Source organism: Miniopterus schreibersii (genome assembly GCF_964146895.1).
Source record: "Miniopterus schreibersii genome assembly, chromosome: 10".
Taxonomy (NCBI): Eukaryota; Metazoa; Chordata; class Mammalia; order Chiroptera; family Miniopteridae; genus Miniopterus; species Miniopterus schreibersii.
In genome coordinates, this window is record NC_138110.1 from 22,419,606 (window position 1) to 22,444,206 (window position 24,601).

Below are 24,601 nucleotides of genomic sequence, written 5' to 3' on the forward strand. Positions count from 1 at the left end.
CGCTAGCAACATGGCTCACTGTAGCACTGGGCAGGGGGTATGTCGGATGGTGTTCTAGCAGCATGAGTCTCCAGTCAAGGACGGAGCATTAGGTTTGTCAAAGGATTCCATGTGTGTAAACCAGGGTGTCCTGTTATGTCAGAATTTTTTTCATTTAGTCATCTCCATAGAGAACGCATAAGATGACCATCTCTGCAGTCAAGTAGTTTCTTTGGATCAAAGGGAGACAAGTAGAGACTCCCTATGTGTGTGGGAGGGAGCAGTGAGGGAGGTGGTTCTGTGTATCCCAAGATACTGCTTCCCTTGGAGATGACGGGTAAAGCCTGGGGTGGCAGTCTCTGATGAGAGGCAGGGTGCGTAACGACAGCGTAAGGTTTTGGGATAGCTGATGCAGAAAAAGAGGGTCACTACCTGAGGTAGTGGTTCATAGCAGTAAGTGCCAGATGGTATTGAAGTAGCAAAGCAGAAAATGACCTCAGAGACTGGGTGTTTCAAGGACAGTATCTAGGACATGACTTCTGAGTTTACCTCTCGAGAATGGGGAAGTGGGGGGAGAGAGTTGCAGCAAGGAAAAGTTGGCTCTACCATGGTGCCGCGGCATGGAAGACAGCTCCTGAGCAAAGGCAGAGGTTTTTGTATTCCCTCCTGCATCGGGGCCCTGGACGCCGCGCCCTTGAAGAAGTGGGTCTCAAGAACGACTTCTCGCACTTGGTGGCGAAGGAGCAGGACTAGACCCGGTACTGAAAGCCCCAGACTGGGAGGAAACCCTGGGCGGATGGGGCGGAGATGGACCGGCATAGGCGGGACTTCCGTTGGGGCCCTGGGCCTTTTCGGGCGTCAATCCGGAGCTGCCCCGGGCGCCCCGGCCCCGCGGCCTGGACGCTGCGGGCTGCGCCGCTGTGCCGGCTTCCCTGTTAGCGGGACCTTTGCTGAGCACGGCGCGCGGGGCCGAGGTGAGGAGCCGCTCTGGGACAGCCGCCCGCCCGCTAGCCCGGAGGCTGCATTCCGTTGTGAGGGGGCTCGGAGACTTAACTGTTTGCATCTTTAGGCCTCCGGGTCCCGGGGCTAGGACCAGCCCCCGCGCTTGCTCGGTGCGGCTGCCACGCCCCTCCGGGCGGACACCGCCCCCTGGGCCCCGGCGCTGCCGCGCGTGCGCGGAGAAGGCGCGAGGAGCTTCCGCGGGGCCCTGCTGCGGGGCCCTTCCGCGCGCGGCAGCTGTTGCTCCGGGGTAGGTGGCGACTCAGAGGTGGTGGGTGGTTGCCCCGCGCGCGCCCCGGGCCTTATTTCGAAGCCGGCGTCCTTTCTGGTCCGTCTGGCGCTTGCCAGGCCCTGGAACTTGGCTGGGGCGGAGCGCAGTGACCGGTCCTGAGGCCCCTCCGCACTGGGAGGTGGCGGGAGTCGCTGTTTAGTACTGAAAGGTTCTTGTTCGAGGAATGAGAGAGCCGGGTTCTTAGGTTTAGTTAATTCAGGAGTCTGTACGCTAAGGAATACAGTGGGAAAGGCAGCACAGCCCCTTTCCTCGCAGAGCTTAACCCTTCGGACTGTGCGCGTGTAATATGGAGAGCGCGCCGGGGGATGGTGGCCCAGCCCTGGGAGAGTAGGAGTGGGACTCGGGAATGTCAGAGGAAGTGGCCCTCACCTGCGGCCCGCGGCCTGAAGGAGTTCGCCAGGGAAAAGGACGACTAGGGGACGGGGGTGGTAGGAATCGGAGCAAAGATGGCCCCAGACGAAAGTCCAGCGAGGAAGGAGGTAGAGAGTAGAACGGGACTCGTGCCCGACTGCAGTGGAGCTTCGGTGTGGGGTGTAGACAGATGGGTCGGAGAGGTCGGCCCGGGCTCTGTGCACCAGTGTTCATTGTTCAGACTATCCTGAGGAAATTCGGGAGCCACTGGAATATTTTTAACTGGGGAGTAACTGGATAATCACATCATTTATTCAGTGCATACAGTGGTTACAGACTTTTCTGCTGGAGGCGTAGAGGGAACAAAAGAGAATTTTTACTCCCATAGGGTCTAGGAGGCATATTCTGAACAGCCCCGACCTCCCAGGAGAAAAATTTTATTGAAATCTCATTTTATCTTAAATATTTATGCAAGTTTTGAATTGCATGCCACAATATATCCTTATTTTGGTATAAAAGATTTTCTCAAATCCTCAAGTTATACTAATGCTTTAGGACAGTGCATCATATTCTATGATTTTTGTAGCCCTGACATCCATCATGTACCCGTCCCTCATTTCCCCCTCCCCCGACACGTACATAACCCAGCCTTTCTATGTGTGGATTACTGTTCACAGTACATGTCTTATTTTCTTTAATCCTCCCATCAACCATTAGAGGCCGGTGTTAACCCTTTCTATTTTAGCAGTGAAGAAACTGAGGCTGAGAGCTTAAGAAAAGTGCCCAAGTTCTCACGTACAACTTCGTTCTTGGCCTTCACCACTGCACTCTTGCATTTTAGGGAATGGATTTGCAGCTAGAAATAGTAGATTTCAAGTGGAGAAGACATTTAGAAAGTTGTTGAACCTGGGCTAGATGAAAAGTGATAATTCCAAAACTAAATTTTATTGATGATGAAGAGAAATGAGTGGATTCAAGACTGAAGGAGTTAGAACTGACAATTGGCAATTGACTGGATGGGAGGAAGAAGTGGGAGAGCCTGCTGGGCACATCTGGATTGATGGTGCTGCCATTCACTCATTGATCTCAGGAAAAAGAGCAGCTCTGAGGGTTGTTAGTACTAGTTGAATGGAAATACCCCTGGGATAGTCAAGGGGAGATGTCTTCTAAAGTATCTTGGAGAATTCCTCTTAAAGATGAGAGAGAATTTGCCTTGACTATGTACCACTATCAGTTGTTTATGACTCTTCTAAGGTATTTGGCTATGTATACTGTAATCCACACATAGCCCAGGTTCAACAACTCTCTAAATGCTCAGACCGGGAGATGGTGGGAAGTAAACCCAAGATAAACCAAGAAAATGGACTACCTTTGAAGCCTTTACAGTTCTTCTGGGGGTGATACTAATTTTTTACAATTACATTTTTTGGGGGGGGAAAATTTATTTTGTAATATTGAATAACTTTTTATTGAGACATAATTGACATATAACATTATACTAGTTTCAGGTGTACAACATAATGATTCAGTATTTGTATACATTGGGAAATGATCACCATGATAGATCTAGTTAACATCTGGCAGTGTACATAACTAATTTTTCTTGTAATGAGAACTTTGAAGAACTATTCTTAGCAACTTTCAAATATGTGATACAGTATTATTAACTAGTCAGCATGCTTTTGACCCCCTTTACCCACTTCTCCCCCCCCTTACTGCCCTACTCTGGCAACCACCTGTCTGTTCTCTGTATCTAAGAGCTTAGGAAGATGCAATATAATAATCTCAGTTCTCCTAATATTGCTTTATGGAGACAGTGCAATTCTAGTCAGCATCCCAAAAGGTGGGGTTTTGTTTCGATGGGAAATGGCAGGCATCGGCAGGTTCAAGGTTTGTTGTGGGTAATGTAATCGTATGAATTCCAAAACTATTCTGTGATTTTTGTAGTATCGAGCAAATGAATAAATGTATTGTTGATGTTTAGAAAATCAGTATACTCAAATGGGGAAAAGAGCTATGAATGTGGAATGGGAGGAGAGGAAGAACCCTGTGGTATTGCTTTGGAATTGGAGATGTCATAATGAATTAATTTTAAAAATACATACATTTTGCCCTAGCTGGTGTGGCTTAGTTGGTTGGAGCATTTTCCTGTGAACCAGAAGGTCACAGGTTCCATTCCAGGCCTGGATACATAGGTTTCAGGTTCAATCCCTGGTCAGGGCAAATACAGGCGGCAACAGATTGATGTCTCTCTCTCACATTGATGTTTCTCCTCTCTTTCTCCCTCACCCCCTTCCTCTCTCTAAAATCAATTTTTAAAAAAATCTAAAACAAAAAAAATACACCCTGGCCCGTGTGGCTCAGTTGGTTGAGTGTTGTCCCATGCTCAGTGGTTGCTAAGGTTTGATTCCTGGTCAGTGACCATGCCCGGGTTGCAGGCTCAACGTCCAGTAGGAGGTGTGGAGGAGGCGGCCAGTTGGTGTTTCTCTTTCTCCGTCTCCCTTCCTCTCTCTTTAAAATCAATAAAAACATATATAAAAAAATAAAAATATATACATTTTTTAGCACTGCAGTTCTTTTTGTCGTTTGAATATATTCTGTTGAAGGGCTAGAGTCAGAGTACTATGTGTTTTAGCATGATTAGTTTGTTTCTGTTAGTATTTCATTTTAGAGCCAGCTTAATTTAAGTTTCAATATATAAACCATTAACATGGTTCAAAGCTAAAACTAAAAGCATGGGCAAGTTAGTAACTTCTCAGTTCCTGAATTTGCTAGTCTGGCTAGGATTGCTTAGAAGTTTCAGTAAAGAGATAAAGACTGCAGAGAACTTAGCATGGTGCAGAACATATACAGCATCCAATAAATGTGAGCTGTTCTGACTTTTTTCCTTCCAGTCACTTCTCTTGTTCCTTACTTTTCCTGTGACCCTAGGCCATACATTGCAGTGCAGAAGTCGTCAAGGCCTATAGTAGGACTTAACAAAGAAGTATATTTTGAGTTCTGGGGCTTACTGTGGGTTTATTTAGTTTTTATATTTATACCTTGTATGCAGAGATGACTTACTTGGAGTGGGAACAGGATTTGGGAAATAGGAGGAGCAAAGGAGCTCTAAACTGGGAGGGAATTTAAGGGTCATCTTTGCCACCAGAAAGGAATACACCTAAGAGAGAACAGCACTTAGAAGGACAACACTGGACAGTCTAGAGTATTCCTGGCAGCTTTGGGAGATGGACCAGGATCGAGGATTAGCAGGCCCATATTGAAGGGGAAAATCAAGGCTTTGGAGGTAACGTGATACATTAATTCTTTTAGCCTTGATTTCCAGACTGTAGGCAGTAGAGAAAGATTGAGGCTTTATCTTGCTTCCTCTCTACCCTACATATTGAAGAGAAATGTGGGTCCAGAGCAGGGAAGGCACTTGGCCGAGGTCACACAATGAATTTGAGGCAGAACCAGGACCACTACCCGGGCCTACTGACTGCCAGTCCCAAGCTCTCACGATTGCATTTCATAGGGAGCTCCCCAGGAGAGAGAGGTCTTCCCTCCACACACCCCATCTGTCCCAAGGTAAGATGCCATAAAGCTTTTCCTGTAGAGTCTCCACAAATCCTTGGTAATTACCTATTCATATCTCCCCAGGTTCTTTTCCCTTTCCCTCTGCTTCTCAGTTTAAAGGAGATGGCCCCTCCATGTCTGTTGTCACATCAGGACTTGACACATAGTAAGTGCTTAGTAACATTTGCCCTACAAAGATGCAAATGAATATGGCAACTTGGCAACATCCTGTAAGGATGCAGATAAGCACATACCCTCAGACTCAGCAGGACACCAGAAATGTTCACCAAGAGATGTGTACAAGGAGGTTCAAAGGGGCCCTCTTCATTATAGTAAAAGGTGCAAGACTACTTAAATATTCATAATCAGGAGGACAGATAAAGTCTAACCCATACAGTGATACTATACAGTAGTGAAAGTGAATGAACAGTGGCTATATGTGTTAACATAGATACATCTTCCAAGCATGATGCAGAGTAATAAAGCAGGTTGCTAAGAGTAGAAAGAATAACATTAATACAAAGCTTTCAGCACATCAGAATCAAGAGAGTAGCTTTCTTGGGGAGAGGAAGAAGGGAAATCAGATCAGAAAAGGGTACACAGAGGGCTCCAACTCCATCTGTGATGTTTTATTTCTAAAGCTGAATGATGGGTAAAGGGGATGGTTGTATTGTCCTTGATGCCTTTTTGTATGTCAGAAATACTTCATTATAAAAACAAAAATATGAAAAAAAAAAAGGTTTTTAGAAACTAAAAATAACTGTTCTTGCCCACTCCCTTACTTTTTAACCATACATTATACTCACTCCTCTGTGTATAGGATATAGGCAAGAAATTCTAAAGGGAAAATATGCAAAAGGAATTTTTACATTGTAAGATAAGGACAGTATTTTCTGACTTTAAAATTATTGTATGACTTGAAATTCCCTCCTCAGTAACCTGTAAATACTGTTAACTCCTTGGCAATATATGTCATTTCAGGATATAATAGTGGACATGAGTAATTAGAAAATTTTCATCATATAGAACTAAAGCTGAAAAAGATTTTGGCACTGATTTAGTGCTTCCACACACTCATTCTTCAGAGTACATTATTCTCATATTTAGAAATAAAATAAATGAGTAAATTGTTACACCAAAGAGTTATTTTAAGAAACCTGAAAGTAAATAGTAACTTCTTTTTATTAAATCTTCTTTTTTCCTTTCTACTTTTAATTCAAAATTTTTTAAAAACTAAGCATTATGAAAGTTTTATGAGTCAAATTTTGGATTTTGATTTTAAAATATACATTTTTTCCCAAAAGAAACAGCTTAACACCTAGCAGTATCTTCCTGGATATGAATGATATTTTTGAAGACTTCCCAGTTTTTAATTGTGCATTGTTTTCTAAACTGTATTTTTAATTTCATTTGCTCTCTCCTAGGGAATGAAGGATGGCAGCACGCCGTGCATTAAAAGCTGTTTTGGTAGATCTCAATGGCACACTTCACATTGAAGATGCAGCTGTGCCAGGCGCACAGGAAGCTCTTAAAAGGCAAGCTATCCTCCAGGTTCAGCTGACAAATATGTTTGTAAGTGCCATTTTACCAAGGCAGATCATTAGCTAAATGGATGACCTTAAGATGGCATTTCACCAGCTTACCATATATACAAAAACTGCCTTGGGTTTAGCTAGAAGATGTGTGCATTGTAATATCTTCCAAACATTATTTTCTAAGCCTATATTAGGTTTGGATTTTGATCTAATCTAGTCTTTTTGTTCTTTGTGTGCGTGTCTTTTTCTAAGTCAGTAATGTAAATTTGTGAATGAAAACTTAAGATTCTGAAATGTAGAGTAAATAGCATTGGAAAAACCACAAAGGAAGGAATCACAAAGTGAAACACACACATACGCAAAGGCATAGCACTGCCCACTCCCCCTTCACCTAAGATCTAGCATTGAGTGTGCAGCTGCTCAAGTAAAATTTGAGGGACTTGAAATTTTAGAATTATTTCTGTTAACCAAATTAATGCCTTTGAAGGGTAGAGACTGTTTTATATTTCTTATGTATCAACCACAGTACTTAATGTGTCTAGGTACAAACGAGGATGCGTAGTAAAAACTTATTGAAGTAAACTGAATGTGGCTGTTTGCTTCTGAGTGTTCTAAAAAAACACTCATCAATACAATAGTACTAATAATTGGTATTAAGCACCTTCATACTAAAATAATTTAGAGAAGTTTTCAAATTCTGCAATACTTAGCATGTGGTGCTTATTATTTTCCCACCTTAAAACAGTCATAGTATGCTGTTTTTCAGAAAATCTAGTGCCTAGTATTACACTACCAGGTAGTAGTGCAAAAGATTGACACAGACCTTGGTTGTGTCAGTCTTTTGCAAGACAGCTTGCATTCTCTTAAGGGAGCTTACTTTCCATTTGGGGAATCAACAAATATAAAGAGACTTATGTATCTGGTAGGCATCATTTGGAAGCTATCAGTTTAGTTAGAAGTCATGATGTTCATGTTATTCGTGGACATTGTATTGTTTAAAGCCAAAAGAAAATCAAATGCACATTTCGACTTTCTCTTGACTCCTTGATACTGTCTCTTAGTTAGACTTTCTCTGGGAAAGGATGTGGACAGGAGCTTTTACTGCTCTAAAGATGAGCTTTTTACTTTGGATCGAAAGAAAAATCTTTTTATTTCTGGTGAACAATGAATGACATCACCAAGTAGCTCTGTAACTATGAGCCTGCCATTCTGGAGGGGTAGGAGCCTACAAATTGCACTGGTGGGTTTCCATCCAGAGAAATTGCTATACTGTTATGGCCAGTTTTGGTTTCTATAGAAACAAACAGACTAAGGGAAGTTGAGGGACCAGTAAAAAGAAAAGTTAAAAAAAAAAAATCTTCATTAAAAATGATATGGTTATCTCAGTACTTCTACTTGTTCATTTTTAGGATAATAGTTATGTTGAAATAATCAACTTCTTTTGAGAGATAAACCACCAAATTTAATGTGTTTTTCAGAAAAGTTACCACAAGATATTATAGAGGCAATCATGATTACAATGAACTATTTAATCATACAACTTTAGTTAATGTTCTTTGGGTGAATATTTAAAAATCTCTTTCTGTTTTATTTGCTTGCTTGTTTTAAATTGCAGTTAGTGCTTTTATACCTTGAATCCTTTGGGGCAGGCATAAAATAAAAAGCAATAGGGTATTAATATAAAATTTTAATTGTAGCTAAATTAAAATTATTTTTAGATTTTGGGTGAAAACACTGTAGGACCAAGAAAATAATTTTCATTTTAAAGAAAGCTATACTCTCATGAATTCTTTCTCTGACACCTGATTGCCAGTTCAGGTTCCAAAAGCAGATCACAGGATCAAAACAGTCCTCTTATATCTAAGTAGTTCAAAGGGAAAACACATTTTATTTTATTTTAAATGGACTGTTCTTTTAGCTCTCCAAATAGATTCTCTTTATAAATTTGGTAACACATTAGGGTTTAGCCAGTGTCTAATTAGCTAAGAAGAAAGAAAAATAACTTCTTGAGTATCCTCTGTTCTCTTAGTGCAGGAGATCAAGGCCTGTACCAGGACATAGATTGGAGCCCTTATCTCAGCTCTACTGCTACCCAGTGTATAAAGCTGAGCAAGTCGCTTATCTCCTCTAGGCCTCAGTTTTCTCCTCTTTAAGAAGAGGAGGTTGCACTAGTAGATAATCTCTAAGGCAACTTTTACCTCTCGTATTCTGAGAGTACAGTGGTTATTATACTAAGCTTTGTTTTTTTCATGTATTTGCTAAATCCCATGCAGTAAAATTCAGTTCAAGTACAGGGGTTCTCAAAAAGATAGACACAGCTTTTACTATTCTACTTTGTAGCTTTTGGTGATATAGTGGCCCAGAGGGTGTGGATAATATGTAAGCAATTCTGGGTAGATAACAAAAAAGATTATTGGTGATAAAAACATTTACTGGGTGACTTAGCCTTCATTTTCTGACCTTTGGCAAGTGCTACCAAATTAGATTTTATGGGGCTAGGATGTAAAAGCTGCCTGTTGACATCTGAATTTTACTTTTCCAGGTTACGTGGTACTTCTGTAATGGTTAGGTTTGTGACTAATACAACCAAAGAGAGCAAGAAAGACCTACTGGAAAGGTTGAAAAAGTTGGAGTTTGATATCTCTGAAGATGAGATATTTACTTCTCTGACTGCAGCCAGAAATTTAGTAGAGCAGAAACAAGTCCGGCCCATGCTGCTAGTTGATGATCGGGCACTACCTGATTTCCAAGGTAGGGAAAATTTGAAAAGATTTAAAAGTTGGTTCTTCATATCTTCTTATAAACCTTTTTTTAAAAGATGTAATTGGGTGTCTTTTATTTCAACTCTTGATGTACTTCCCTCTCCTCTCACCCCCACCCTCAAGAAACCCGTTTGAGGGACAGAATCTATCTTGTCTATCTCCTAGAGCCCTTAATGTTGTGTCCTAGAGGTTCTGTAAATATTTGCTGGATTGTGAGACAAAGTCTCAACATAGAGACTTGGAGGAGCATCAAATGATTATCAGGAATTAGGGTTGAAATCATCTAAGAGTGTTCCTTGGATTAAAGTAGTGTTATAAACCACTCTTAAAACTGAATGGTTAGAAGTATTTATTCAGATTTCCTCCTATTATTATTGAAATGGTCAACAGATCATTTGAATCCAAATTGGTGTTTCTCGAATCTGTTCTGACCTCACTCCACAGTAAGTGAAACACATTACATAGTAACCTAGTACATATATGTGTGTGTTTATATTGTGCTAAACAATACTCACTCTTATTGTATAACAAGTACTCTGTTTTCTGTTTGGTTTACTTAATTGTTTATTTGATTTTGATGCTGCTTAGAGTTCTCCAAATTAGTTTTATAACCTACTGATGGATCATGACCCATGGTTTGAAAAAGCCCAGGTCAAAATCACTTTGAATATTTTTGAATATTATAATCCTCTGGAATCAATGTATTTGTGTGTCTGGGTTAGCTGAAGTACTCCAAAACAATATTTTAATCAGGTTTTTCTTTTTTGACTTTATTTGAAGAAGGTGAAGATTCCAGTTGTATCAGCAGTGAGCACTATGTAGGTGGGCTACATAAGCAGAGTTCCTGGTATAAAAGAAATCTTTGTCCTTCAGTCAAGGACAATACTTGAAACATTCTTATATACATTAAAATACCTAAAGTAGATGGATTTTTGAAAGGCAAGAAATATCTTTGCTGTTGTTGAATATCTTTGCTGGTGATAGAGATAATAAAAACACAAAAAACTTTTAACAGTAGCCAACAATTTTGTTTTCTTCCTTCAGCAAACTCTAACCACTTGCTCAATACTCATTGCTGCTGGTAAGGAGGAAACTGGAAAGCCTGGATATCTACTCTTCCTACTTTTTTCCCTTACATTTTGGTGGAATTGATATGAAAAATGTTTAAAGGCAAACAATAAGAGAGGCAAATAGAAATTGGCATATGGATAATCTACAGAAACCTTTAGTCAGACTTTTAGTAACTGTGATGATGAATGTACTTGTTTGCTTGTCATATCTGAAGCCTTGTTACCAGGTAGCGAGGCCTTAAAATATGCCTAAATTCTAGAGTAACATTTGTGACACTAAAAGTAGATGAGACATTATGTAGAAAATAGTAGAATCTGCAGCGCATTCCGTCTTTATCATGAATTTGTTAACCTCACCTTTGTCAATTAGAGGGTCTAATTTCCCTTGCCTCTTAGATTTTCATTCCCTCATCAGTTGCTATTGATCTGATATCTCATGGGGAATTCATGGCTGTTCTTGTTGATTGTAATCAGTAAAGCTTTTTGAAGTTAGAAATTACTTGTTTGAGAACATCAGGTTACAAGTTTCAATTCAGATTTTCTAGTTACTGAGTAGCTGTAAAACTATGCAAAAGAAATATGTAAAAATACTGGGAGACCTTTTTCTTTAAGTGTATCATACTATTTCCAAAGTACACAGGGCAGGATAATCTCTTAAACTTCAGATTACTGCTACAGCAAAAATTTGTACTTAGTTGACTAAAACTACTTTATTGTAAAATGTGACATTACTGTTAATTGCATTTTCAACAATCATGTATTTTTTTCCATTCCCAGGAATACAAACAAATGATCCTAATGCTGTGGTCATAGGATTGGCACCAGAACATTTTCATTATCAAATTCTGAATCAAGCATTCCGGTAAGTCTCTAGCAATTTATTTTTCATCTGATCATATACTTCCCTCTTTCCCTTCTTGAGTCTATGTCACATAAGGTTATACATGTTTTACTTTCTAGCCACCTAGATTGTACATGAAGACACATCTTCAAAATCACTTCAAGATCAACATCAAATAATATTTAATACTATCCTGCTTATTTTTAAAAACATGACCAATATGTTAAAATGTGATGATCATTGGAGGTTTTTCTGATTTGTAGAATCAGTATTCTAGAGCAGAAATTCATAATAAAATTGCAACTCTTAATACTAGTAGTTTCATCTTTTATCACCACTCCAGTGATTCTCCACTCACTATGCTAATTTCTGACGGAAAACAGCGTCCAGGCTACTGCCCCCAAAATAGTAAATGTGATTCTTCCTCCAGTGAGAATCCAGGCTATGGAAAAATCGACACATTTGACTGTACTTCCAAAGAAATTATTCTGAGTGGTAATGGTAGCCTGAACTGAGATAGTCAGAATGAAAAAAACAGATTCAGGTAGTATCAACGTGACTTGATGAATGATTGAGTTTGGAGATGAAGAAGGCAGTGAGTCAAGGTGGATATCAGATTTCTGATCTGGGCACGTGATCGAGAACACTGCCTGTGTGGGGTTCAGGAGGTGATAAGTTCAGGTTGGGTCTGTGTGGCATGTGGGATATCTAAGTGGAGATAGATGTTCCAGTGGATATTGGTTGAAATTGGGGAAACACAACTAACATATGTAATGTTATAAATCTTCAGTTGTATATGCATTTTACTTTTATGAACCTTTTGCTGCTGCTTCCAAAAGAAAGACTGCATACTGGTTCTCATACTTCCTAAGATAAACTGGATCAGAATTTATCTACAGATCTGCTGTAGAGTGAGATTGTGACTTTTTCCCTTGGAGGTTTCTCACTTTTCATTTTGCCTTTTACTTCTTGTCAAACCATTAAACAGTATAATTTGTCTTTGAATTTATGACAGGTAGCTCAAAATATTGTATAGGTATACATCAAACTAGCTTAAAAAGTTTTTTTTTAATGGCCTGATAAATTTTTGGTATTTAACTTCAAGAATGCTATAAAAACATTATTTTCTTACCAGTACTAAGATCTACAAGAATCATTCTAACTTATACTTGATGTAGAATTCATTTCGTGTTTTTTTTTTTTAATATGTTTTTATTGATTTCAGAGAGGAAGGGAGAGGGAGAGAGAGAAAAACATCAATGATGAGAGAGTCATTGATCCGCTGCCTTCTGCACACCTCCTACTGAGGATTGAGCCCAAAATCCTGGGCATGTGCCCTGTCTAGGAATTGAGGCGTGACCTCCAGGTTCATGGGTCGATACTCAACCACTGAGCCACACCATCTGGGCTAGAATTCATTTCTTTTTTTTTCTTTTTTTTTTTTAAATATATCTTTATTGATTTCAGAGAGAGGAAAGGAGAGGGGGAGAGAGAGATAGAAACATCAATGATGAGAGAGTCATTGATTGAGCCCGCAACCTGGGCATGTGCCCTGACCGGAATCAAACCCCAATCGCCTGGATCCTAGGTCGATGCTCAACCGCTGAGCCATGCCCGGCCGGGCATAGAATTCATTTCTTGATGTATATGTCCTAGAATCACGACAGGGCTCATACATCTGAGCACATTATTTGCTGTTGATCTTGGAAATGGCTGTCCTCGTGTACAATCTGTGTGGCCAGAAATAGCACCTTTTTTCCTCTTGTGCATTTTAGAGTCTCAGTTAATAGAAACTATGGCTACTTAATGCATTTGGTCATTGTGATAGTCAAGCTTTTGTTTAAAAGGAACATACTCACTTTTTATAGTTGCTCAGTGTCCGTTTACTGTAATTATTTCCTGGAGGTCCACTGCCATGCCACATTGTGTGAAGATATACATGGGGGTATATGGTGTTAAAATTTCTTTTGCTTCACCTACTGCAATTATTCTACTGTGGCTTCTTTGGGTTGGGGTGAGGGGAATATTATATCACCTGCTCCTTAAGTAAGTTTTACAACTATACCAAAATCGGTTTTCATTTGAATAGAGAACCTACTTCCGAATTTACTTCTACTACCTTTTATTCATTTCTTTAACCACAGAATTCAAGGAGAAGGTATTGATTGATTTTAGCTGGTAATTTGGGAAGGACATATTTAATAGGTCTCTGCATTAGATGAATGCTAGACTCAGAGTAATAAAAATGTATGTTGACATAATACTGACTTTATAATTGCTCGGATGCTGTCTAATTAGTACACTTCCCTAACCATATTGATTTTTTTAAACACTACATCTTGAAGCATTACAGTGCACTTATAGGTCAACTCTAATTTCACAAATGCACTTAACAGCTGGATGGAGAGTTAACAGAAGGATTTTAGGTCTTGCCCTTCTTTGCATATTGATGTCTCCACAGAGACTGTGCCTTCCAACCAATGACTGTAGCTGTTTGGATTGTAAGTGGCAAATACAGACTTCTCAAATGAACCACCGATTAGTTAAATTACTATTCAGGTTGATAATGAGAATAAACATTGTATTTTAAACCCCATGGCATAGCTGCCTTGAACACCAGCTCCAAGGGCATATTGCCCTCAGGTGGATGCATTAGCGTTCCACATTGCACTGCTTCTTATTTACTGTTTCAGATGGGTAGGCCCCCAAAATGCATAGGACAATCTGGCTACAAATATGTCATAAATGTGTGAATGAAATTGAGAACAATGCATTGTAGAGAATTGATTTTAGAGCAGAACATGAAGCAGTTATAGGAAATAGACATGATTTAGGGGTTTGGATTCTAGAGAACATTTAAATCCTGAGATCTATCGGTATCTTTTTTCCTTTTACCTACTACAAGAAGATGCAAAGAATAATACAACAAACACCCATATGTCTATCAGCAGTTTAAGAAATACAGATTATCGACATATTTGATATCCCCTGCATATCCCTCCCCAAATTTATCACCCAAGACCCAGAAGTAATCAGGATTCTGAATTGTGTTTATCATTTGCATGCACTTTTTAAATAGTATAGCATGTATGTTGGTATTCCTAGACAGTACACAGTATTATTTTTCATGTTTCTTCCCTGGTAATACTGCCTGATTCATCAGTGTGAACCTACATGGCCCCAGATTATTCATTTTGGCTGCAGTACTAGCTTGTAGCAGGGTCTTTTTCATCTTCTGACCTGAGTTAGAAACCCAGAGCTTGAGCATTTTAGTAATGGACCAATTATAATTAAATTTAATGATCTCTGTTCAGAGGAAGGCTACCTGGGCAAGCAGATTACTTAATAATCTAATTTGAATTTAGCATTAACAAGATTAAAAATATCTCAGCACAAAAGTAATATGTCTTTATTGTGGAAAATTAAAAATGCTCAAAAGAGAATAGACAAAATTGTCTGTAATCCTTTCACCTAGCTAGTTTGTTTCCATGCACATACTCATTCAGACAAAAGTGAGAATTTGTATGTACTGTGTGGTAATTTGCACCCATATTCTTAAATATTCTTCTAAAAGATGTTTGTTTCCCACAGCACATTCCACTTGGAGAAGTGCAGTAAGCTGTATATCCATGTTTTCTATTGTTGGTTATTTTTTGGTTTTTGAAGTTAGTTTAAAAAAAGACAACCATAAACCTTCTAAGAACATTTGTTAAGCAATATTTATGTTTGTTCCTTAAGATTTTTTCAGAAATATAGTTTTTGGATCAAAGGAATTTTGAGGAAAAACTGCATGGAAATACTTAACCTAAGAAAAGTTAAAGTTTTTTTTAGTAAATTAAGGGCAGCTGCTCTCTAGCTTCTGGAGGAGCTTATTAAAATGTCCTATCTGAGAATAAGTAACATCACAGCCTGCACATTTAAGTGCAAGAGGCAGAAGGCTGCTTAAGAGTAATATTCTGAAGCTTCAAAACGACTTAATTTTGAAGTTAATTATTTCTTTTCTGTAATTATTACAAGGTATGAGAATCCTCGAAAAGTCTTAGAGATGTACGGAAATTAGTTTGTTTTTCAGGAGGAGATTCTTATTGTAAATAGCTGCTATTGAATGTTGGATTGGTTTTCTTTTCCCATCTCCTCAAGAAAAAAATTAAAAGTTAATTACTTCAATATATTAAATTCCTTAAAAAGAGAAGAGAAAAGGAGAAAAAAGATCAACAACAGTGGCCTCAATTATTCCTGCATTTGTACAGTAACTTCTGAATCTGAGTATTTAGAACCCTGGGCATGAAGAATTCCAGAACACTGTGCCAGCAGGACTCAAATTAGAAATATTTCTCTGGGCTTTATCCATTTTGAAAGGACTGACTGCTGCTGTGCAGTTTTTTAATTCAAGTCCAGACTATGAGAAATTGTTTAAGATTTAAGAACTTTAGGTGTTTAAAGCATTACATTAGTATTTGCCAGAGAACCACTTTAGATGCCTATTTGAAATCCACAGAATACAGAATTGAGTTTAATATCAGTCACTAATTGCTCTTATTTTTTAATTTGGGGAGATTGCTATATGATCAAGGCAACTTTTGCTACTCTAAATAAAAGTTGCAGGTGAAAAAGCCACACAAATATATTCTGTTACTCATTTTTGAAATTGATGTATAACATGCACAGCAAAGTACCCAAATTGTCAGCATACAATTCAATAAAATTTTACACATAGATATACCTGTGTAACCTCTCTGATCAAGATCTAGAACATTTCTAGTACCCTAGAAGGCTCCTGTCTCAGTCAGTACCACTCCTTCCTTAAGTCACCACTACTCTGACTCCTGTCAGTACTACCAATCTTTGGTCTTCATGTGAATGAAATCATAAAATTGTAGCATTTTTGTCTGTTTTTGAGATCTATCCAAGTTGTTGCAGGTTGCAGTACTTTCTTGTTTTGTTTCTTTATTTTTGTTGTTGTGTAGTAATCTATTGTATGACTACCCCACAATTTATTTATTTATTTATTGTTAATTTGGATTGTTTCCAGTTTTGGCTGTTAGGAATAAAGCTGCTATGAATGTTCTTCAGCATGTCTTTTGGGGGACATATTTGCTCATTTCTCTTGGGTCTGCAGAGTAGTGAAATTACTGGGTAATAAGATAAATACTTGTTTAGCTTTAGTAAATATTGCTAAACAATTTTCTAAAGTCATTATAGCAAGTCATATATTCCCATTGGTTATGAATGAGAGTTTCAGTTGCTCCAAATTCCCACCAGTCTCTGACCAGTCTATGTAATTGTAGCTATTCTGTTTGGTGTATTTCTTACTGAGTTTCAGTTTGTATTTCCCTGATGAGTAATGTTCTTGAAACCTTTTCATGTACTTGTTGACCATTGGATGACTTCTTTGCAATGTGCCCATTCAATACTTTTACCTTTTCTGATTGGGTTGTATTTTCCTTACTGATTTGTATATATAACAGAACTAGGTATATATATAAGCTTTTGGCTGGATATATGTACTGCAGATATTTTATCCTGGCCTTTTCACTCTCTTAACAGTATGATAACATGAAGTCCTTAATTTTAATGAAGTACAATTTGTGAAAATGTCAGTAGTGCTAAGGTTGGGGGAAAAAACCCTGATAGTTCAACCTCTTCATTGATAAGAAACCTAGGTCCACAAATGTGAAGTGATTTGCTGTTACCTGTTTTAAGAAGTGTAGATACTACATTCTGGACCAGAAAATGCTGGGGTGGGTGTGCTGGGGAGAGGCAGTGCTGTACATTGTAGGATGTTTAGCAGCATCCCTGGCTTCCACCCACTAGATGCTAGTAGCACCCCTCTTCCTGCAGTTGTGACAACCAAAAAAGTCTTCAGACACTGCCATATGTCCCCTGGGGAGCAAAACTGTCCTTGGTTGAGAACCACTGAGCTAGATATCTGCCTAAGATGTTTATATTGTAGCCCTGCTTCCTCACTAGGATTTGTAAGTTTTTTCCATTGCCTACACAAAATTCATAGCCAGAGATTTTTGCATTAGGCCTTCTTTGTGCCCATTTGTCCTTGCTGCGTGTACCTCAGTGGGCTTATAGTTAGAGAAAGAAAATTATAAGAATATTTCCTTCTGGTACATCATTTCTAGTGTCAAAAACAACCAACCCTTTGTTGCCCTGTCTAGCAAGTGTAAAAACACTTCAAGTGTTGGGGTGTCTGTTTTTGATATTTTTAAAAATGTTTAACTATTAAAGATCTTTTAATCTGTATCCTAGAAAATGTTTACCTTTCAGTCTATACCTGAGTATGCCTGGCTCTTCAAAGACTCAGTTAAGCTTATTCTGTGCAGGGGATGATAGCAGCAGGAACCACCTCCCTGAGAGATGCCTATCTTTTCCAGCCTCGTGTGGTACCAGTTCCCATTTAGAGACACGTAGAGGAACCCACAGTTTCAGCCCTTTCAGGGAAGGCACTAAAGTACTGCCTGGGAATTGAGTACACACATCAATCAAGCTGATAAATCTTATCCCCAGTTAATACATAATAAAATATTAACAAAGCCAAATCAAATGAGTTTTTAGTTTAGCTATGTAAGTGGAAAGTAATTTTGAGGTCTGTTGCATAAAGAATTCCAGTTCCGTGGTAGAGTAGCAAATAAATGGGATTGGGGGTGGGTGGCAAGGGAAGATAGATAAATCACCCATTATTATCTCATTGCTATCAGCTGTGGTTCTTTAAGGCCAGGGTAGTGGCTTTATCAGGTTGGATTTTAAGATCTGCTTTAAGAAATAAACTTGTATTAATATTAGTGAATAAATTTGAAGAATCTGTCCTGTGCTGTGAGCAATTTGTAGTAACTAACAGAAAGGCCCTGTAATAGTCCAGTATTGGTTTTTACTTAATAAAATATTTAATCATAAATGTCTGAATTCTGCATCTCCCACAGGAAGGCATTTCCATGCCCACCAACAAGAATAATTTAGCAGTTTCATAGCTGAGCGCTTAATTACTCATAGTTGTGAAGGGTAAGATGTGATGAATTCTTCCTCGATGGACATACTAAATATTTTAACTAAGTAGATGACTTAAAGTAAATTAAGCTGGTGAGATCATTTATTACATTGGTTAAAAGCAGTTTAAGAAATCTATCATGTCCCGCATTCCATTAGATGGTAATATGTGTGTGACTGTATCTGCAATGTGACTACAGTCTGCACGGTTGGGATGGATGGCAGATTTTTTTTGGATGGGGGTTGGGAAGTATTAAGAAGTTGGCTGGTGGGGTTTTTTGGATTTGTTTCGTTATGTTTTGCCTGAGTCAGTAATGAGGACCCTTAGCTAGTAGAGTTTGGTTATCAAATTAATGGGAAAACGCTTTGTGCCCTTTTGTTTGGTATGAGAATAATTGTCCTGTATCAGGACAGAGAAAGAGATTTGGCAGCCAATGCTCTCCCTTAAACCTTGTTGGTGTGTCCTTCCGGGAAGATGGCCTGGTTTGTAAAGTAGTGTCAGAAGCAGTCAAAGGTAGAATGAAGAGGTAGAGGTCCAAGCAGAAAGTATTGTAAAATGCTCTATTAAATTTCTGAATTAGAAAGAAACTTCTCTTTTGGAGTAGAGGAAACAGGAAATCAGTATTTTAGGAGATAGAGGAATATGTCACTGCAGCAACAGTTGTGTCATTCTGTAAAGGGCTCAGGAGCCCCCTGCTTACCATTAGGGAAGGCTGAAACAACTTGTCTCATTAAGTTAAGCTTCTTCCCTTGAGTGTCTTATTTAGCTTTACTTCTCTTCATTCTCTTTCCCTGCTGATTTGGGTAAAGTGTCTGAAACCACTAAAGGTAAAAGGTTGAAGCAATCCCAAATTTAATAATCTATCACCTTTCTTTAGTGTATTTGAGTATAATTCCCAGCAGTTCTTAGTGAATTCATTAGAAGACAGCAAGTCATTAAAAGTTAATAAGAAACTCTTTGTTTCTGTGACTGTGGATGAAACCACTTTCTTTTCCAGTCATAAAGGCCTTGCTCTTAGCCAGTTTCCATTTTCTCTGTCTCTCTAGGTTACTCCTGGATGGGGCACCTCTGATAGCAATCCACAAAGCCAGGTATTACAAGAGGAAAGATGGCTTAGCCCTGGGGCCTGGACCATTTGTGACTGCTTTGGAGTATGCCACAGATACCAAAGCCACAGTAGTGGGAAAACCAGAGAAAACGTTCTTTTTGGAAGCACTGCGGGGCACTGGCTGTGAACCTGAGGAGGCCATCATGATAGGAGATGTAAGTAGAAGAGTCCAGGAAATGCCCTGAGCTCACCTCTCATGCTGGACTCTACTACTGATGACATCAGATGGTGATAAGTGGCTGCCTGTTAAACAGGCTTCTGGAAGATGTTTAGTGGTATTCTTCTAAAGAACTGAAATTTTTATTATTTCTGACATTCTCTATAGTGTGATGAGATGTATATAATTCAAAGAGCATTAAATATAAGTCAGTCAAATGCTTGATATGTCTTTTTAAAGAAACCTTTACAGAAATTTAGATTTTTCAAATATTACTAATGCAGGGAACAATCTATACCTAAAGAATTCTAGCATTGTTGATTTTTTTCTTAGTATATGCTCTATGGAAGAACTTCCCAGTGTGCCACAAATAGCCACAGATCTTGATTGCCTCAGCCCTTAGAGTGGCAGGTCTGAACCTGGACAGTTAGAGGCCCTAGCTGGTGACCTCTGGCTGTGAGCACCTTGTCAGTTTACCCCAGGGTACCGGGGAAACGTTTTCTACGTGTGCCACAAGGGAGAAAGAGCTAGAAAGCACACTGCCCTGTGGTAAGTGGGTGGCAAGGATTATATTTCAGATTTAAATAATGTGTTAGGCTAGAAGGGGCCATCAGGATTGTGTGGTCCGAATCACTTCATTTTCTGACTAGGAAACTGAAGCCTGGAGAGGTCAGTCTCCATGCCTCCTTTCCAGTAGCTAATTAGTGACACAGCTGGAAGTAGAAGTTGGGGCTCTGGGGACACTCCAAGACAAACTGTAGATCCCTCGCTTTCTTAACTTGTGATGGTGCAAATGTATCACAGCCCTCCTGTGATACCCTCTTCCACATCTGTATTTGTTCAGCTCACACTGAATAGGATAGTCACTGAACTTGATACTGTTTTGAGAAACCATCTTTTTTTTAATCCTCACCCAAGGATATGTTTTCATTGATATGAGAGAGAGAAAGAGAGAGAAACATCAATCAGCTGCCTCCCGTACCCTCCCCAACCAAGGATCGAACCTGCAACCTTTTTGGTGTACAGGACAACCCTCCAATCAACTGAGCTGCTCGGCCAGAGTGAGAAACCATCTTTTCAGACGCATCTGTTCCTCTTGGCAGGCCTTTATCTGACTTTCCTAGGCAAGTGTGTGTTTGAAGAAGTGGTTATCTGAGCCTGGAGACTTCGGAGTGTTTTATCTTGGAAGATACTGGTTTGGGGACAGGGTGAGAGGCAGGAAGGGCATGTGATAGCAGCTTTGTGCAAGGTCCCAGAGTGGCAGTTTTTTCCTCCCTTTCTTTGTCCATTTCCCCACCTCCCTTCTTTCTCTTCCTCTCCCCCATCTTCACTGCTGCAACAGGGCAAGTTTAGACGCAACAGAAAAGGTTTTAAATTAGACTTTGAATGAAGATTTTGACATTCTAAAACTCATTTCCAAGGGCTGTTGTTGAATAATATTGATTTTAATGGAAGAGATATTTTCTTTAGGCATAGTCCGAATGAATCCTGCTTATAGGCATGAGATAGCAGGATTGATTTTCTTGATGTTTCTTTCAGTCCTTGGGTTTTATTACCTTGCATTTATCATCACAACCAGCCAAGTATATTCATCCGCATCTTGAGTAAGAATTGGACAGAGGACCTCCTTTTCTAACTGATCTGGTATTCCCAAGTGTGAAGGGAGTATCAGTCCCACAGCCTGTTTAAGCATACTGATGTGGCATGATCGCTCCTGTTAGGGACAATCAGATGGAAAGGAAGGATAATATAGTACATGGGCAGCAGAAAAGCTATTTTCTGAATCTAGCTCATTCACTGTCTACGCTGGGATCATTTACCCTAAAAGCTGCCAAGTAGATAGAATGCTTTTTCCATGATCTGTTTTAAGAGGAGATCGATGTTCATGTGGAAAAACTTAAAGAACTGTGACTGTGCTCTTAGTGTTTGGTTACTAGAATTACTACTCCGCTGTACACCACTTTCCACCTCTGTTACACTTCCCTTTCCAAATGCTATGCTTCCTCAGACTATTACATGTGAATTTACCTGTTTTAACACCTTCCTGGATTTCATTTCAAGAGAAAACCATGAGGTTACAGTTGCCATCCCAGCCTAATAAGTCAAGTAAATTGGTAGGTTTTATTGGCAAGTTAATTGAAGACCCTATACTAACTGCTTTCTTTGTGCTTTCTAGGATTGCAGGGATGATGTTGGTGGGGCTCAGAATGCCGGCATGCTGGGCATCTTAGTGAAAACTGGTATGTATCTTCGGTACAAGCCTTCTGTAAAGCAGGATGGTAGAATACACAACTGCCTGAAGAAAAGTTTTTGCAGAAATCGCAAAGCCCATTGAACACTTTAATTCTCTTTCTGCCACAAAGCAAAAATAAAATGGTCTTTTCTTTTTGTGCCAGCTATAAGATGATGAAGTTGATCTCTTTAGGAACTGGCCAGCTAATGACCTGATGCTTTGTGTTGATGTTTGCATTATTTAAAAAACACACAAAAAATTATTTTCTTATCTTTCACTTACTGTTTTAGGAACTATTTCCTGTACAAGATTAGGGATACTCTGCATGGTTCCTCAAATAAATGTAAGGAAAAGCTAGGAACTTAATGAGGAAGACACTGCTAATGCAGTATTTTGACTACAGTGGATGGCTTGGCAGCGGTCACCCTCGGGAGCTGACGGCCTCTGCCCTGTGGGGTCTGGGCTTCCATTTAAAAGCATTGATTTGCTCACTATTTCTATCTTTAGAGCTGCTGGGGGTAGAAAATGATTTCATCAGCTATGGAGATCTGAAGGAACCCTTAGCTGTCAGGTGACCCAGTGCCTCTGGTTGTCCTTGAGAAAGGCTAGAGGTAGGCCTGGGAAAATGCTGAATGTAATATTTCTTTAATTGCCTCATTGCATCCTGAAGCCTCAGTAAAAGGTGCTTTGGGAGATGTGGACCCTGATTCTCTAGTAATTGTAAGGGTGGTATTGCAGTGGCCGAGGTGTCCACGGGGTGTGATCACTGGCATTCTAGCTTTAGTCTTTGTTCACGGGCTTTCCTTCTATTTCAGGGAAATACCGAGCAGCAGATGAAGAAAAAATTAATCCACCTCCTTTCTTAACGTGTGAGAGTTTCTCTCATGCTGTGGACCACATTCTGCAGCATCTACTGTGAACCATCATGTGAACCAGAAGCAACTTGAAACGCAGCTTTTCATCATCTGGAACGAATCCGTCACCACTCAGAGCCAGCACAGGCAGACACAGCCCTCAGCGCTGACATGGTGCAACCCTTTTGTATTGTGCACTAATTAGAAAGAAAGGTATTGAGTTACAGCCAGCCACTAAGCCTTGCTTATCTCTTTTGTTGTATTTTGTAAAAGAAGATGAGACCCAAAGAAAGGGAAAGCTGAGATTTTATGCCATTCCTTTTAAAATATTCATCAGAATAGGCAGGGCTAGGAGGGAGAAGCTACTGCAGGGAGGAGTTGTGTTCTCTGCTCTCTCCTCACTGGTAAATTGGGAGGGTAGATCCAGATTGTTAATAAAGTTGAAAGGTGCATTAGTCTGTAGTTTTAATATTCAATTCACCTGTGAAACCCATCAGAAGTGCCAAGTGGAGTACATGTCAGAAGAAGCAAAATAAATTGTCCTTTAGCCCAAGTGATTGAGTGCATTTGCTTGAACGGATGTTGGAAAGTAGATTACCTGCTGTATTATTCCCAGCACGGATGACTTCTTTTTCTCTTCATTAGCCAGAGATGACTAATTTAAATTTAGAACCTGATTTTAATTTAAAATAATATTTCCATTAATAACCTATTCATTGCAGATACCTATTATACTGTGTAACAGTTGTTTTGGAAATTTTATGTAAAATTAAAACTATCAGTATTTTACAGATGTTTTAATTAGACATTGTTATTAACAGGAACAGTGCAGAAACTAAAATCAAGCCTTTAATGTCTTTTAGACCATGCATTTTTGAAGTTAGTGTCCACCAGGGTCCTATTAACTGTACATTTGCAAGATTTCATTATTTTTGCCTCTGACACTATGGGAAAAATCTTTTAGAAGCTATTGGGACAGATTCAGGCTTTTATGTACTTGGTTACTACAGCTGTAAAATGAAATTTCGTCTGGTAGCATGGATTATTCTTCTCATGTTAAAGCCACCAAAATGAAGGGGACTAAGTAGGTAATGATTTTCCTAATGCATTTGCATACTGTGATAATCCTGGGCCCTTGCAATTGTTTACAGGACTCTTGGGCATTGAATTATTAGCATGTAATTGTACATCATTGTGGTGCTCACCTTATTGAAGCACACACTAATGTTAATGAGCTTCGGGTTTTGATGCTTGTTTAGAGATCAGCTTGGTCTTAGATGGGAAGGAACAAACCTAAATAAATAGTGGCTCTCCTCTCCTTTTGGTAGTTTGGTGAGCACTCTTCTTGTTTTTATAGATGCACCAACTTGGTACTTAAACATCCTAGAGATAGATGTGATAGGACCACCACCCCAGATCAGAAGGTGAGCAGAGTGGCAGAGAGCATAGATTTGGGAGCCTAACCAGCACGTAACTAGCTCTGTGACCCTGGGCAAGTCACCTAGCCTCTCACACGTCCTTTCCCTTTTCTGTAAAATGGAGATAACGATCGTGCCCACCACATAGGCTTGTTGTGAGGGTTAAATGTGTGGTTCATATATTAAGTATTTAGAATGGAATCAGGCAAATGTTAGATATTGGTGGTGGTGGTGATGTGGCAGGAGTGTCCATGTTTAACAATCTGGAAAGTTTTGGTAGAATTAATCTCTATAGTTCCTTCAGTGGGGAAAGTCTTCCTGAGAGTTAAAAAAAAGAGAGAGAAACATTCTCCTACATTTAGACTCCCTGAGAGCACAGTTGTGCAGAGAGAGAAGTTCAGCATGCAGGTAGAGAGTGCTGCTTGTACCTGCTGGATGGGCTGCATTCAACTT

At 39.5% G+C, this 24,601-nt stretch overlaps 1 protein-coding gene across 3 annotated transcripts; it reads left to right on the top strand.

The window, feature by feature from the left end:
* The first annotated feature begins 796 nt into the window (after positions 1–796).
* Positions 797–24,054, top strand: HDHD2 (haloacid dehalogenase like hydrolase domain containing 2). 3 transcript variants are annotated; one of them, XM_081149791.1, is made up of 8 exons: positions 960–1,228; positions 4,770–4,907; positions 6,601–6,711; positions 9,254–9,462; positions 11,321–11,405; positions 19,425–19,641; positions 21,820–21,883; positions 22,692–24,054. In XM_081149791.1, exons 3-8 carry the CDS (start codon positions 6,611–6,613, stop codon positions 22,793–22,795), a joined length of 780 nt encoding a protein of 259 aa, XP_081005917.1. In that variant the 5' UTR covers positions 960–1,228; positions 4,770–4,907; positions 6,601–6,610; the 3' UTR covers positions 22,796–24,054. The 3 variants fall into 3 exon arrangements, with proteins under 3 accessions (XP_081005916.1, XP_081005915.1, XP_081005917.1); XM_081149790.1 differs by lacking the exons at positions 960–1,228; positions 4,770–4,907 and adding an exon at positions 797–953; XM_081149789.1 differs by lacking the exon at positions 4,770–4,907 and having other exon boundaries at positions 825–1,228.
* Positions 24,055–24,601: the final 547 nt, after the last annotated feature.